The sequence below is a fragment of the Schistocerca cancellata genome, chromosome 4 (genome assembly GCF_023864275.1).
Source record: "Schistocerca cancellata isolate TAMUIC-IGC-003103 chromosome 4, iqSchCanc2.1, whole genome shotgun sequence".
NCBI classification, from domain to species: Eukaryota; Metazoa; Arthropoda; class Insecta; order Orthoptera; family Acrididae; genus Schistocerca; species Schistocerca cancellata.
Window position 1 is genome coordinate 674,737,150 of NC_064629.1, and position 16,891 is coordinate 674,754,040.

Below are 16,891 nucleotides of genomic sequence, written 5' to 3' on the forward strand. Positions count from 1 at the left end.
TCTAACTACAACAGATCTCTAACACAGACTTAGTGTTTGGTTTTGTGTTAGAATATTTCTCACGAAAGTAAGTTATAATTTTGTTTTTAGCGTGTATGGCTTAATTTATTTTCTGAGTCAGCTGCCTCTTAGGGTGATAATCGGTGGGGTACATTACAGAAGACGAGGTCGTGGGAAAATAGTCTCCAGGAACAAAGTTTCCCTTCGGATGTTTAGGACAGTATTCATAAATTTATTTGTTTTTAATTTATAAAATATTAAGAATTGTGATTATAGGTACTGCAATAGAACAAAGAAAAACCATTACGAGCAACTGTTTTTAACCACATCAGGTTTCTGCTGCACGTTCTCACTAATGAAGTTGTTACATTACTATTACTTTATTTATAATTATTTCTGTCATTATTTTCCTGCTGTTGGAAGACGATCTGAGATTTTATTTCACTTTTCAACACAAATCAAAGTAGCAGAAATTCCATATGAAAACTGTAAAAGCTCGGGGAAGCAATGATAAGAAGTTAATGCTGTTTGCACATATATACAACTCTTTCACTGTCATAACAACTTACCATAACATCAGACACACCTCAAATGACTATATAGACGCGGAAAAGGTTCCAGAAAACACTTCTGTCGAATTCAGACCATCTATCTTAGAACCCTAAAGCGTAGACTGACATATCATAAATGTAAATCGCTTCAAATATAATAGTAAATGATTATACATCAGCACCGAGTCTCAGAAAACCAGAACCTATTGAGAAATATACCATGAACAGCTGGATATGCGATACATCCCTAGTAGAACATTGCACTCTTAGGTAGTTGTGACATGGACCCAAAAGGCGCCAGAAGAGTTTGCAAACTACGCTAATTCAAAGACATTTGTTGGAACGGAGATCAAAATGTGTTCTGTCCTCTCTACAGCAGTTCAGATCTTCTCTGCGTGTCTGAATTCTCCTGACATTAGGCGGATAGGTTAACTTTCTAATGTCGGTACTTCGTGACACTCTCTTAACAAAGGTACCCGTGTCAGATCGTGGTTTCTGCACCCTACGTAAACGAGGTCTGTGAGTGGTGTGATCACTCTTGTATGTTTTTTGAAGTATTGAACTAGCGATTGCTCCCATGCATTGTGGCCCCTAAATTCTTTTTTGTACTCTGAGATTGTCCACAGTGACCCCAAACCCTTGTCATGTAGATCGTAATGATATCATCAGAGTCCAAGAACTCGCGGTACATCCTTTGCGTGGTGGTCGGTAAAAACCCTAGCGTCTGCGAAACCTCAGAGATGGTGTGCTCCTTTCATCTGGCCACAATGACAGAGCCGCGAATAAATCTGCTGATATCCTGTGTCATGTTCAGCCTGGTCAGAAAGACAGTGTTCCCGAAAAACAGGAACACTGAATCTCCAAAGAGCACCAAACGTTAATTCAGTTGCCGATTAATACAACAGGGAATGTAACGGGTATAAGTGCAAATACTTTTATGAGTGGTACCTGAATATATACACACATCAGTGTGTTGGTTGTTTTTCCCCTGTGTTGAACAGTCTTTCCACAAACTAATGACCTGATGTTTTCTGGACGGTCGTAACTGCACCACTAAGTGGGCTACACCAGTCAGTATAGCTTATTGTTCTGTATCCAAACTTCCACACTGCAGCACCTGACCAGATGCCCAGGGGAAAATAAGAATTAATGGCTTGCTTTTGCTACATGTACTTAGAGATATTAACCAACCTAAAAACATACGACTTGTAATAGCTGTAATTATTAGTCTGCATATGACGTAAATATTGTTGTAATGTTTTTCAGTACACCGTCCTCAGTAACCAATAGAAATATCTGCACTTATACCCATTACACCACATGTATAGTCGTGCACTTGACTCCTTGCACAGTGACAATTGTTTACATGTACTGTACATGACTTTATTTATAAAAATCACTGTTTACCCAGGAGGCGCAAAATCTGGTTAAAAACTTTAGGTTTTAGAAAGAAAGCAACAGGCCGAAACCAGCAGTTTCTTTAACTTAAACAGTACATGTACTCGTTATTATGCTACCAATCTCTTGCCATTATGAGAGTTTTACGCTTGTTAACACTGAGAACAAGGAAACCGACTTGTAAAATCATAGCCAAGACCTGTAGTATAGTACTGCGAACAAATCCTCATACAGAATAAGAGAGCTAGGAAACAAAAAATTGCCTGTTAAAACTCACAGTTACTGAAGGCATAGCAAAGTGGTACGACATGCACTAAAGTAAACTACAGGGACAAAATTTCCAGGAGGACAATCAATTGAACTGTTTAAATAAATAGGAAATAAAATTACCTGATTAGTAATAATACTGCATCAGTAAGCAAGATGCACTCATGCAGATTCTCTAAGCAATCAGATAAACATTAATCACGAATCTGAAATCTGAGAAGGCGGTCAAAGTCATCGAATAATTTTACTGGTACTAAGGGCCAGAAAAATTCTGCTAAAAGCTATACTGTGGAGATTTAAGTCGCGTATTGACTGATAGCTAAATTTTAACTGGGTAATATATAGCCTACATGAATTATAACACGTGAGGAGACATTTCGAGAACCCTTATTATATGACGATAGATTATTTGTATGGGGGATAGAAATCATATACGGCATAAAATATTGTATAGTTTTTTGAATATTTACCTGCTTCAGTGATTTCAGTATGTTCCTCTCTTTTTTTCTTTCTCATCGGTGTGTATCTTGGGGCATGTCCATTTTGCTAACGAAAACTTACACCGCCTGCCTCGTTTGCACTTTGTTGTTTGCCAAGTTTGAGTGACTGCTAAAGATACCTCTGTCGGACTAAGCCACCACGTTTACCTGGTAAGCGGACACTGCATATGCGCCCCCACGCGCATGCCAAGCCCCGCACCAATCCCTATCCAGCTCCTAACCACATACGTGAACTCACATAGCACGGCAGCTGGCAGCAACCTGGCTGTCAGCTGACAGGTAAAGCTGTTATGCACGCCTTATGAACATTGCGGGGACGGAATCAAAATTTCACAGTCTTTCGGTAGCGCGTCCCCAGAGTGCAGGAAGGCACTACTTGGGAGACTCTCGGGTCTAGGCGTACAACATGTACGCTTCCAAACTAATCATTGACTGACTTTTGATTTTCATATACAGGGAAGCACTGCTGGAACCGACCGGCTAACTCCCCTCATCAAAGCATCCAGACACATCGTCAAAGACAGACTCCGGCTTTCGAAGAGCTTAAACAACCCAGCGACAGTCAACAGTTCAGAGGTGAGAAATTTATCCTCTGGTGCAACTATGAAGCAGCCAGAGGCTCTGCCTAACAGGATCTGGTGATTTGTACAGGACGTACTCAGGTACATGCCTGCCAAGGATATGGAAGTTAATTATCTATTTAAGCACACTTTGTTGATTTGTGTAATGCATTATTATTACATCACAAAATGCTAAACTTGACACGCCACTTTTTTGACTCTATTACTATCATTAAGTTTCCATGGCCAAAACATGTGTGTGTTTTAAGTGCACAGGCTTTTTCAACAGCGAGATATATGATTCGTGAAGCTGGTATAGAGACAGGTTGATTGAACTGTTCTCAAGAACTTGGTTCATCGCCGGATGTTACTGCCAAAATGCGAAGTGAACCCCCCTATTCAAGGAAAAATCCAAAACCGAGAATTCCTTTCATGTAAGTGGAGAGGCAGTAGTTGAGAGTTCTTCTGCTAGGTGCCACTCACACATACATTGCTTTTAATTATTGAACCAACCATCATCCGCAGAGATAAGTCACTAAAGTCATTGTGCCTTATTCCGTAAACATTGTTTCGAGTATTCTGCCATTTATTTTAGTCGCGTACACGACAGAAAACCATTCAAACATCAAGTTTGGTTTCCTGTTGGGTTAATCAGCTGCGGAAACCACCTGAATAGGACTCACAAACCAAGCAATAATGGGGACCGAAGATAGGAGAACCAATGTGAAAAAAATGTCTCTCCGTCTTTTCAGAATGAAGAGGATAATTTTCCTGAAGTTATTCCCACACTACCGAAGTTAAACAATATTAAGAACTTCGAGGGCTAAAGCAATTACGCGAGACACTGCGGGAAACACGGACTGTAATGTAGCTCCACCAACACACGTCATATGATCGTACAGCGCCCAGTGGCAGGAGATTTTTTTTCCCAAACATAAAATAAAAATGAATTCACACACACACCCTTCTCAACACACCTTTCTCCTGTGTCAGCAACAGAAATCGCTGGAGTCATTACGACTCGTAAATTTGAATTATTTTAAAAATTATTTATTTCAAAGGGTGAAACACTGGCGCAAGTGTCCAGTGAACAAATATATGAAGGTGATGTAATTTTGTAAATTTCTGTTAAATTCCCTATTTGTAAGTGAATAATTCGATCTACTTTTTTGTTTTCTCCGCTATTCATTTAACAATTGTAAAGGATAGCACAGGGCAACAGCATTTTCATTAATTTATAGGATATATACAATAAAGTAAATGGTTGTGTGAGATGAAGACATTTGTTGCCTACAACTAACAGAGCCAAATCAGTTGGCTGTAGCCCATCAGTAAAATCGTTAAAATGTACACAGCTCTAACAACATGCAGTGAATATGATTTGTCAGAACAGTGCAATACAGATACGTAGGAGAGAATGCCAGTTGTTCTCCGACTAAAAGTGGTAGCAATGTTGCCACTAACTTACACATGAAGTTGTGCTCTTTTGTACATTCCCCATTTCACTAGAGGGAAGTCAGCAATAGTTTCCACGTTTGATCAGTAAAGCATGGGTTCAATACGATGAGCTAATTTAGAATAATAAAAGGCGTGCTGCAATCTTTACGTGTACTCTAAATACACCTATTAGCAAAACAGTTTTTTTTCGGCATTTGATATATTCCATAGTTTTGATTAAATAAAATAATGCTTACAGATTAGTAATAATTCTTCGTGTTAAGTATTTACTGGGTTTGGTCGCCCCCTTAGCTGAGTGGTAAGCGCGTCTTACTGCTTTGCAGCGGGCCCGTGGTCGATTCCCGGTCGGACTGGACACTTTCTGCGCTCGGCAATGGGATGCTTGTTGTCCTCTTCATTTCATCGTCATCGATACGCGAGTCGCCCAATATGGCGTTAGCTGAAAACACTTGCAACTCGTCGGCCGAACTTGCCTAGGTGGGAACTCCCTGCCATCAACATCATACGATCATTTCATTTTCATTACTAGATTTTATGTTGTCATTCGTTCTTCAAGCAAAGGAAGAACTTTTGCATGGCCTGTGCACTAAGCGCAACCTAGTAGACACAGAAATACACCATAGTTTAAGCAACAAATGGAAAGAACGTAACGGGCATACAAACTTCAGATGAAACCAAAAAAGTCAAATAATAACTTTCATAGAAACCTTTGTTTAACGGAACCGCTCTCCTAAGACGTCACTATAAAACAGAAATCAAAGGCTACAATCAAGCGCTCTTAAGAAACACGATCACGCAGACAGCAATACGAGCTACATATCGGCGTTATTCACTGCTGATAATCTCAGTACTTGCCACATTGCTACCTTCCTTCACAAAGTTTCAGAGCAAGTCCACAAAACATCGTCCGCCTTATTTCCAGGACTGTTAAAGGTAGTTCGCTGGAATAACACATCCCGGATAAGTTCGATTGTTGACATCAGAGGTGAGCCTGCACGAACGTCGCTTTTTTTTCCTTCTGCCAAGAAGGCTTACATCATTCGTCGACACATGTAACTGGGTATTGTACTGCAGAAGTAAGACGTAGATGCAGCACATATAGCTCTAAAATCTTCAGAATGCGGTGCCCACGGTCATTGCAGAGGAATGTGGCAAGAAATAAGAGGCATCACTGCAGAACTGAATGTTGCACTCGCGAACCGTGTCAGCACCAAAACGACACGAAGGGAACTTCATGAGATCGGAATTGTAGGGCGAGCTGGAAATCCAAAACCACTCATCAGCGATGCAAGTGCCCGTAACAGGAAAACGTGGTGCCGAAGCCATAAAGCCTGACTATGGAGCAATGGAAGGAAGTCATTTGGTCCGATGGGTCTTGTATCACACTGTTTGCAACTTCTGGCCGAATTTACTCCCAAGAGTGAAACATGGTGGCGGTTCGATGATGATTTGGGCAGCCATTTGTGGTATTCATGGGCCTCATGGTTACTCTGTAGGGTCGCATTTTACTGCCATGGATTATGTGACCATTCTGGCTGATCAGGTCCATCCCATTGATTACAATATTTGTTCCCCAGTGGTGATACTGTCTTCGAAGACGACAGGGCCCCGTTTGCACAGCCCACGTCGTCCAGGACGGGTTTTATAAGCACGAGGATGAATTGTGGCATCTCCCTGGACACCACAATCATCAGATCTCAATATTATTGAGCCCTTGTGGTCTATTTTGGAGATAATCTACGAGTATTAACGTGCTGGGGCACAGTGCGACATAGCGGCTTTCTTATCTGTTAACGATGGTACAGTTAATTCGTTTCAAGACGGACGTAATAAAGACAGTGAAAAAATCCTTACCGTAAATGTCGGCAATAGCTATCGGTTGCTTGAATGCTCGCTTATATTATTATATATTACTAACAGATAGTTTTCCAGACGCGACTGTGCTGTACCGAACATAATTTTAGATTCCAAATGAACCACATAATGAAAATAAGTCGAAATTTCCGTCAGAGAATCTTTTTTTTCTCACTTCATTAAGATAGTTACCCTCACACGTGATACAACGAAATTGAGTTTTGTTTCTAGCGTTATAAATTTCCAGAACAGAAGGAACGAAGTGTGTGTGTGTGTGTGTTGGGGTTTATGGGCGCTCAACATCGAGGTCATCAGCGCCCTAGAAGGAACGAAAACTGAACTCCACTTCCCAACAATCACAGAGTTTACATAAATAATGAAACGTGTCTTTCGTTTGAGCCTACGAGCTTCAGCACCGTCGTGCGAATTCACACTTGTGAATGCCAGAATCGACGAGGTATGCGGTGCGCGAAAAAAAATTACACGACGCACTGCTCCACTGATTTAAGGGTCCATTCTCGGCAGGCAGCCTATAATGTAAGCGAATTTTACGATTTGTTTTGGAAAAAATAATGAAGCAATCATTGCACATTATTTATTGATCCTTGAACAACATTTACTAATTTTTAATAAGAAATTGTCATCATTAAGCCCGCCGTCTGTGGAGTTATGGATGCTGTGTCCAAAGTGAGCTGTGTCCACGAATAAAATGACAAACAGTTTTCTTACCAACGGAGTATTTGCTCATGGAGAAATGGCACGGTTTTTTTTTTAATTTGACAAAATAATAAAATGGACGTTTCAGAAAGAATTGTAGTTTTGTCGTGTGTTTCTGGTCACGTTTTCTTTCAGTAACTAATGAATAAATTAAAACTAAAATTAGCGTATTACTCCTTGCAGACATGCCCGAGGAGTAATTCCGCCAAATTTCAGAAAGATATCTTTGTGCCCGAAATCCTTTCCGTCAGCAGTGTATTTCAAGCTGACGGAATGGATGCCTGTGTACAATCATGGTTCCGTAGGTTACCGCAAACATTTTTTCGTCAAGACATTGGCCGTCTTCTCTCATAGTGGGATAAATGTATTAACAGTTATATCGATTACTTTTCAAATAATAAGCGGTTCACTTACTTTCTCCATCTGTTTCGTTTTCGTAGCACTGCCCCTTATAATAGCCATAGAAACGAGTAAACGGCAGTGAGCCGGGAATCTATGTTACAAGCTTTTTAGTAAAATTGAATGGAATGTTCTTAATGGTTCAGACTGTGATTGAAACTTGCGTTCTGCACGAGAGCGAACAGAAACCACAATAGTAACAGGAAATATAGACAGGCTTAATTTTTTATTCTTTACTGGTGTTCTTCAAACATATGTTGTTGATTTGCTGAAATACACCGAAAGCAATACAATTGTAACATCAAGAAGGAGTTGTGTGAGATAAACGAAAGTTGGTAGGCCTTTTCTACATCTGAAAGATGATGTCTATTTAGATTTCACGCCAGTCGCATAAGAGTGGCGCTGTTAGCGCCACTATGAGGATACAAATTAGTTTATTTTAAATGCACTACGTAACGGTCGTGGGCGTTACTTACCTTTGAGACTGGACATGGCGAGTGAAAAAGACGCCATTATCAACACCCCACTGAGTTTGAAGGAAGTCATGTAATACGGTTGCCAGAAGCTGCAATACTGCAGAAAGACTTGGCAGGTATGTAGCCACTTTACATGGTTTCTGGCAGCGATCGTCACGAGGACGTATGGTCGCTCCGTGGCACTACCGAGAGGGAAGACCATCGTGTTCGATGTCTGGCTCTGGCGCATCGTACTGCATACTGCATCTGCGGCAGTAATCTGAGCAGCAGTTCGCACCAGAGTGACGCAACGAACTTTTACAAATGGGCTACTTCAAGGAAAGCTCCGGGCCATATGCCCTGTAGCGTGCATTCCTCTAATCCCAAACCACCGCCATTTGCGACTTCAATAGTGTCAAGAGAGAGCTGATTGGAGGGTACGGTGGAGGTCTGTAGTGTTTTCTGATGAAAGCTGGATCAGCGTAGGCGCCATTGATTGTGTTGTGTTGGTTAGAACGAGGCCAGTTGAGGGCCTGCAATCAATCTGTCTGCGTGATAGACTCACTAGACCTACATCTGGAGTTATGGTCTGCGGTGCAATTTCGAATGTCAACAGTAGCACTCTCGTGGTTATCCCTCGCATACTGACTTCTTATTTGTAGGTCAGTTTGGTGATTCGACCTGTTGTGCTGCCATTTTTGAGCAGCATTGCAGGTAGTGTTTTCCAACAGGATAACGCTCGCCCACATGCCGCTGTTGTAATCCATCATGCTCTATAGAGTGTCGAGATGTTGCCTTGGCCTGGTCGATCACCAAATCTGACTCCAACTGAGCACATATGGGACATCTTCAGACGACAACTCCAGCGTCATCCACAAGCAGCATTAAGCGTCCCTTTATTGCCCGACCAAATGCAACAGGCATGGAATTCCGTCACACAAACTGACATCTGGCACTGTACAACACAATGTTTGCACGTTTGCACGAGTCCATTCAAAATTCTGGTGGTTACATCTGTTATTAATGTACCAGCATTTCATAATTGCGGGCTGGGCTAGCATTTGGATGGGTTAACATCCGGTCAGTCCAGCGCTGTTGGCAAGTGGGGTCCACTCAGCCCTTGTGAGGCAAACTGAGGAGCTACTTGATTGAGAAGTAGCGGCTCCGGTCACGAAAACTGACAACGGTTGGGAGAGCAGTGTGCTGACCACATGCCCCTCCATATCCGCATCCAGTGATGCCTGTGGGCTGAGGATGACACGGCTGCCGGTCGGTACCGTTGGGCCTTCATGGCCTGTTCGGACGGAGTTTAGTTTAATTTCATATTTGCAATGGCTTATCTCGCGGTTACATTAATCAGTTAAATATGTCACCCAGACAAATGTATTCTCGAAATTTCATTACTCTACATTAATTACTTTTTGATGTTGCAATTTTTTCCGTCATTATATGTTTGGGTAAAACACTTAAAGAAAAAAATATATGTTTTTGCAAAATAATTTGCAAACAGGGTTGATAGAGACCATGAAACACTAAAGGATAATATTTTCATCTGGAACTCGAAGCAGGGAAATTTCTCGTGTTCCAGGAGCTTACTAGTCTGAACGTCATTTGTGGTGTAGTTCGCATGTCGCAGATATCTGATTCTGCTAAGTCAGGCCGAGTCTGAAGTTTGAATTTTGCGATATAGAGGCTGTTGAAAAGCCACGGGTTTACATATCAGCACGAGAGATAAGGATCACTAAATTATTAAGGCGACATGTTGAAACGTTTCTTCGATTTGCCTCCTGTAGTATCGTAGCGTTGCGAAAATATCGTTCCCGCCAGAATCTACGCTCTCGCGCCGGTGTGCGGTGCTCGAGAGAAATTACGTGAAGTGTGGCAGCACTGTTTAGCAAGGAAACTTTTATAGGTGAATTGGGATCAACTCCATGCACTGTGACTCTACAAAAGAGTCTTGATAAGGATCGCCAGCCTCAGCTTGACTCACGAGACAGGGTTAAAATTTTCGCTATTCCAATAGCAATTATAAAGACCTTGTAGCAGTCTGATGTCATTCATGAAGACCACAAACTCAGTGTAATGGTTTAGAAAATGTACATTTAAAACAGTAACACACTCCCATCAACTGGTTTCTTTCAACATCTGTGGGAATTTGCACAATGACAAAACTGGGTAATAGCACAAAGCTACGAAGGTCAAAAGACAGGCCAATATTGCAACACTTAAAGTACCCAAGAAAACAAAAGCCGTTTATTGGTTTTAATTATCCCCTCGTCGCCGGCCGTTGTGGTCGAGCGGTTCTAGGCGCTTCAGTCCGGAACCGCTTTGCTGCTACGGACGGAGGTTCGAATCCTGCCTCGGGCATGGATGTGTGTGATGTCCTTAGGTTAGTCAGGTTTAAGTAGGGGACTGTTGACCTCAGATGTTAAGTCCCATAGTGCTTAGAGCCATTTTATACCATCGTCAATTGCGCCTGTTCCGCCAAACACGGCCTCAAAAAAAAAAAAAAAAAAAAAAAAAAAAAAAAAAAAAAAAAAAAGGTTCAAATGGCTCTGAGCACTATGGGACTTAACATCTATGGTCATCAGTCCCCTAGAACTTAGAACTACTTAAACCTAACTAACCTAAGGACAGCACACAACACCCAGCCATCACGAGGCAGAGAAAATCCCTGACCCCGCCGGGAATCGAACCCGGGAACCCGGGCGTGGGAAGCGAGAACGCTGCCGCACGACCACGAGATGACACCGCCTCCCTCTAGTTAATAACCACATTGCTGTTGTTGTTGTTGTTGTGATTGTCGTTGTCGTCGTCGTTGAAGTCTTCAGTCCGATGTCTGGTTTGATGCAGCTCTCCACGCTAGTCTATTCCTTACAAGCCTCTTCATTGCTGCATAACTACTGCAACCTAAATACACTTGAATCTGCTTACTGTATTCAAGCCTTGATCGTCCTATACAGCTTTTACTCCCCACACTTCCTTCCGTTACTAAATTGATGATTCATTGATATTTCACAATGTGTCCTATAGAACGATCCCGTTTTTGGTCAAGTTCTGCCATAAATTTCTTTTTTACCCAATTCGATTCAGTGCTACTTCATTAGTTATTCGATCTACCCATCTAATCTCCAGCAGTATTTTGTAGAACCATATTTCATAAGTTCCTATTGTCTTCTTGTTTCAGCTGTTTATCGTTCGCGTTTTACTTCCGTACATAGCTTCCCTTCATACAAATACTTTCAGAAAAGATTTCCCAACTCTTAAATCTATATTACATGTATCAAATCACTTTTTTCTCACAAATGCGTTTCTTATTATTATCGGTTTGCGTTTTGTATCCTCTCTACTTCAACCATCATTAGTTATTTTTCTGCCCAAGTAGAAAAACTGATCTGCTACTTTCAGTGTTTCATTTCCTAATCTAAGTTTAACAGTATCGCCTGATTTAGTCTGACTACATGCCATTACCTATGTTTTACCTTTGTTGATGTTTATCGTACAACCACTTTTGAAGACGCTATCCATTCCATTCAAGTCCTTTACCGTCTCTAACAGAATTACACTAATGTTCAGCAAAAACTGAACACCTTGAATGACTAGAGATAGGACACTCATATTCACAGGACATGTACATTAGTATGTTCGACGGAAATCATTAGCGTTTAAGTCACCTCTTTTCAGCATGTGTCCTGCTGCCTAGTAGGCACATGGTCCGCCATGTGCCATGTTAACTTGTTCCGTGCGTTCCAGCAAAATCTCGAAGTTTTTATTCAATTTGCTTTCAAATTTTCTCATTGGTTTCCTTTACTGCTTGCTGAGTGTGCAGATTAAATAACATAGGAGATAGGCCAGAAACCTTTCCGACTCCCTTATCAACTACTGCTTCTCTTTCATATCCTTGTACTCTTATAAGAGCAGTGTGGTTTCCGCACAAGCCTCACAGAGTGGTCAGAAACAGTCTGAAAAGCTTGTAAGCTTATTGCTGAGATATAATTAAAGAAAAAAAATTATTACGTTGCGCCGTTTCCCAGTTAATTCGCACTGAAGTTAGCCAATAAGGCCGTTGTGCGAGAAAATTGAAGCGGCCTACCAGAAACAATGTCGGCAAACGTGTTCTTCGTTTATTTTCATAAAAACAAACAAAAGAGCAATACAAGAAGTACACATGGGACGGTAGTAAGGCTCGAACCCGAGCCAAAGGCTGAGCAGTCACTACGCTATGACAGCAAATAACACTAATATTGCCGGCCGGAGTGGCCGAGCGGTTCTAGGCGATACAGTCTGGAACTGCGTGACCGCTACGGTCGCAGGTTCGAATCCTGCCTCGGGCGTGGATGTGTGTGATGTCCTTAGGTTAGTTAGGTTTAAGTAGTTCTAAGTTCTAGGGGACTGATGACCTCAGAAGTTAAGTCCCATAGTGCTCAGAGCCATTTGAACCATTTGAACACTATTATTGTATCTGGCGGGCCGCACGAATTTGCGCACGCAATGCCAGTTAACTCGGAAACGGCGCAACGTATCGTTTTAGTTCCTTAACAATTATTTCTCAGCACAATCTACCCTAAAACACTCTTTCAAGCTTTTCAGACTGTTTCTGGCCAGCTTGCATGTAACCTTTCGCTCCCTGTATTTTACCCTTGCTTCCTTCAGAATTGCAAATAGTGTTTTGAAGTCAACATTATTAAAAGTTTTCCCTAAATTCCAGATGTTATAATAAATCCACTATTTATTATTACGAAAGCTATTCAGACCAATTACGTGTGCACACACTAAGCCGCATCTCGCACTTTCGAATTCTTTTGAGCTTCCCGTTCTGGCAGAATATGGGAGGGGGTAGATTAGTGTTTAACGTCCCGTCGATAACGAGGTCATTAGAGACGGAGCACAAGCTCGGGTTGGGAAGGATGGGGAAGGAAATCGACGGTGTCCTTTTGAAGGAACCATCCTGGCATTTGCCTTATACAATTTAGGGAAATCACAGAAAGCCTGAATCGGGATGGCGGGACGCGGGGGTGAACCATCGTCCTCCCGAATGCGAGTCCAGTGTACTAACCACTGCGCTACCCATCTTCATTTCTGGCAGAATAGCTCTATCGACCATTGATGATCACTAACTCCTGATTTGAAATGTGCAACTGTTTTAAACAGCAACTTCGCCCCACGTGGCCCACGACTTGCCCCCTACACCCAGGAGGATTGACGACCTGTCACCAGATTCCAGAAGTTGTCAACAGCTCCCGAAATAGTTTAAACATTCTGGCCTTTCCGCCAATTAGCCTGAGGAGTTGAGAGCGGCCATTCCCATTGGTCTTCACGCGCTAACAGCTCTCCCCCGGAAACTGCTGTCTAATGTCCAGACTTCTCTCAAGTTAATTTCCAACTTAAATGGAGCTAGAAAGTACCTGGGAAAGTCTTAAAGACTTAAGCAAGCCTAGCAGAGTCGGTCCATAACATTTAGCTTGCAATGCGACTCTCCCCTACAGCAGATTAGAGAAATTCACCACACGAAGTGCAGTCGGCGGACAAGGCGAGCCTTCTAGATTACGAGACTCGTGGAAACTCTTCCCGACGCGCCTCTAACAACGAACACCACGCCTACATGCCGTGGTCGCACATCAGGATGGGCTAAAAAGAGCGCAAAATCCCTGCATCGGTAAAAATCCGAACATTATAAATATTCACCCAAACCGTCGTATTAACAGGCTCGACAATGATGTAACTGCATACACCAACATCGATGTGCGTCAAATACTACGAGTTCAGCTTTACAAGTCTTAACAACCCCGCCAACAGTTTCTCAATCCCACAGAAAGAGTTGTTTCCGTGTCTCTCCCTCCGTAGCTTTCCTTATCTGAAGCGACAGTGAAAGAGCTGCGTCAGCTTTTATGCAACGGACAGTGAGGAAGGCAGAACATGGGAACCGTAGATTAACTGAGACAGGAGGCCGTGTCAGAATTCAAATAACTTTAAACATTGTAAAAAAAGACAGAAATGTTAAATATAGTTTCTATATGGAAATACAGGACGTTTGCAAAAGATTCATCCCATTTTATGACTATATCTTTTACCATTATGAAGACAGAACTTTGGAGTGAACCTTTTCTTACACATAGAACTATAAAGATTTTTCTTATTTTTTTTTTAAATCAAAGACACATATGACTTTACAAAGGTATATCTTTTAATAATGAATTAAAGATAGGTTTGTCTTTTTACAAGTACACAATTATAGTTTAGCTTTAAAATCCAAACATGTTCACCACAGTTGTGGCATCCTCCGAGGGATTTTTTCTTTTATTTTTTTAAAATACATACATACAGATTATATTTATGTTAGGACAGATGTTGCATTGGATTTTGTTATTTAAATTACATGTGTACTTAAACTTTAATTTTACATTATGTATGTCCTGTGTTTGCCAACCGAAATCAGCCACAGGTCTAAATTACTACGTCATGTCGTCTATAAACATAAGGGATGTTAGCATTTTTTTTTTTTTTTTTTTTTTTACTTTGTGTTCTGCCTTACGGCAGGTCTTGTCATGGGCCAGAGAGGTCCACCGCATGAGCGTCTAGGTAAGTGATTCCAGTGGTGGTTTCCCGTCCCGTTGCCTTCCACTGGTGATGATTAAATGATAATGAGGACAACACAACACCCAGTCCCTGAGCAGATCAAATCTCCAACCCAGCCGGGAATCGAACCTGGGCCCCTTGTCGTGACAGACTGCCGCGCTGACCACTCAACTATCGGGGCGGGCGATGTTAGCATATCATCTGCACTGAATTTTTGTGTCGCTAAGTTTGGTTGGGAGCCACAGGACATAAACAATGTAAAATGAATGGTAAATTACGTATGTAATTTAAATAACACAATTCTGTGTGAAATATATCCTAAACAAGGTATAATCTGTATGAAAGTATTTCAGAAAAATAAAAGGCAAAATCCTACTAAGGATACTACGACCGTGGTGAAACACGTTTAGATATCAAAGCAAAACAATAATTGTGTACTTGCAAAAAAGCGGACTCATCTTTAGTTCATTATTATTTTCTCTAAGCACGGGAACTAAGTTCAAAATTCCAACACGATAGTACATTGATGAGCCAAAGTATTATGACCACCTGCTTAACAGCTTATTCTTCCGTCTTTGGAACGAAATACATCTGACTCGGAGCACCACGGATCCGACTGTTTGTTGATACGTTTATGGAGGTATGTCCATTAGGTTTCTAGTCACAGGTCACGTAATTCGCGTAAATCACGGGTCGCTGATATTCGTACGCGATAATGGCGCCCGATAGCGACCCAGATGGGTTCCATAGGTTTTACATTAGGCGAATTTGGTCGCCGAGACCTCAGCGTGATTCACTATAACGCTCATCAGACCACTGTAGCACGGTTCTGGCGCTAAGACACGGACAATTATACTGCCGAAAGATGACGTCGACGTCGGGGAAGACATCAGACACGAAGGGATACCGGTGGTTCGCAGCTGTCTGCGTATCTTCGATTACTACCATAGCTCCCATGCAAGCGCAGGATATCTCTCCCACAGCAATACACTGATCCCACCTGCCTACGTTCGTCGCTCACTGCACTTATTGAGCCTCCGTTCACCTCGATGACGGCGTTTGTGGATACGATCGTCGACCTAGAGTAGCAAAAATGTGATTCACCCGAAGAACCGACACGTTTCCATTGATCGACGGTCGAATTCTTATGGTCCTGTGCCCACTGCAGTCGCAATTGGGTCAACGTGTGAACATGTAGGGATGGTCTGTAGAAGAGCTTCGTGTTCAATAATGTACGATGATCAATGCGCTCCGAGACACTAGCACGAGCAGCAGCACTGTGCTCTTACGGCAAAGATGCCACAGATGACTATCTATCCTACTTTATAGAGCAAACAAGCCTCCAAACCCTACATTCTGTGACGAGTCAGGGACGTCCAACCATTTAGCGCCTAGGGGCTGTTTCATTGTCCTTCTACATCTTTCCTTAGATGCTCTCGACAGTAGCACGCGAACATTCGACCAGCTTCGCCGTTTTCGAGATACTGATTCACAGACTCTGCATAATAATAATCTGCTCTTTGAGAGAGTCGTTTATCTCAATGGATTTCCCCATTTGCAGCCCATATCTTCACTAGGGTGATGTCCCGTGCATATCTGCTCCGCTTACATACTTTTGTTACCGCGTCACGTGCCCACAACGCCACCAGGCGGCATTCAACCTCGCGGTCGGCAGTGGTCACTGTGTTTTGGCTTATAAGTGTATATCTCTTACATGCATGCACGTACAACTCTGAAATACGTCTCAAATTACATTTAGGATCGAATTTTTCATTTACCTTCTACAAACGTTCAATGTGCTCTCCAGCGGACGTACAATAAACATCCAGACTATAGTCACATTCGTCCGACATTTTTGTGAGCATTTCTGGAATTCCTGTACTCACTGCTGACGTTAAACGGCATCGCAGTTCACCGAAAGTTGTTGGAAGTGGGGGTACATAGACGGAATCTTCCAAAAACTTCCCAAAAGAAATCCCGTTCTGTGAAATCAGGCAATCTTGGGGGGCGATTGGTGCGTTGCGAGATCCTTTCGCCCCGTGGGGATGCAGATATAGCGCCGTATTCCCGACGAAAATCGTGCCGCGTAAGAGTAACTGAATTGGATCTATTGAGATGGAGAACGCAGGACGCCTTTCGTTGCGATGTTATTACCA

At 42.2% G+C, this 16,891-nt stretch overlaps 1 protein-coding gene across 1 annotated transcript in view; it reads left to right on the forward strand.

Moving 5' to 3' along the window:
- LOC126184377 (uncharacterized) overlaps positions 1-16,891 on the forward strand; it is a 704,935-nt gene that overhangs the window by 403,512 nt on the left and 284,532 nt on the right. Inside the window, exon 4 of the mRNA XM_049926761.1 lies at positions 3,173-3,292. Within this exon, the coding sequence (XP_049782718.1) occupies positions 3,173-3,292 (120 nt within the window). The remainder of the gene's footprint in view (positions 1-3,172; positions 3,293-16,891) is intronic.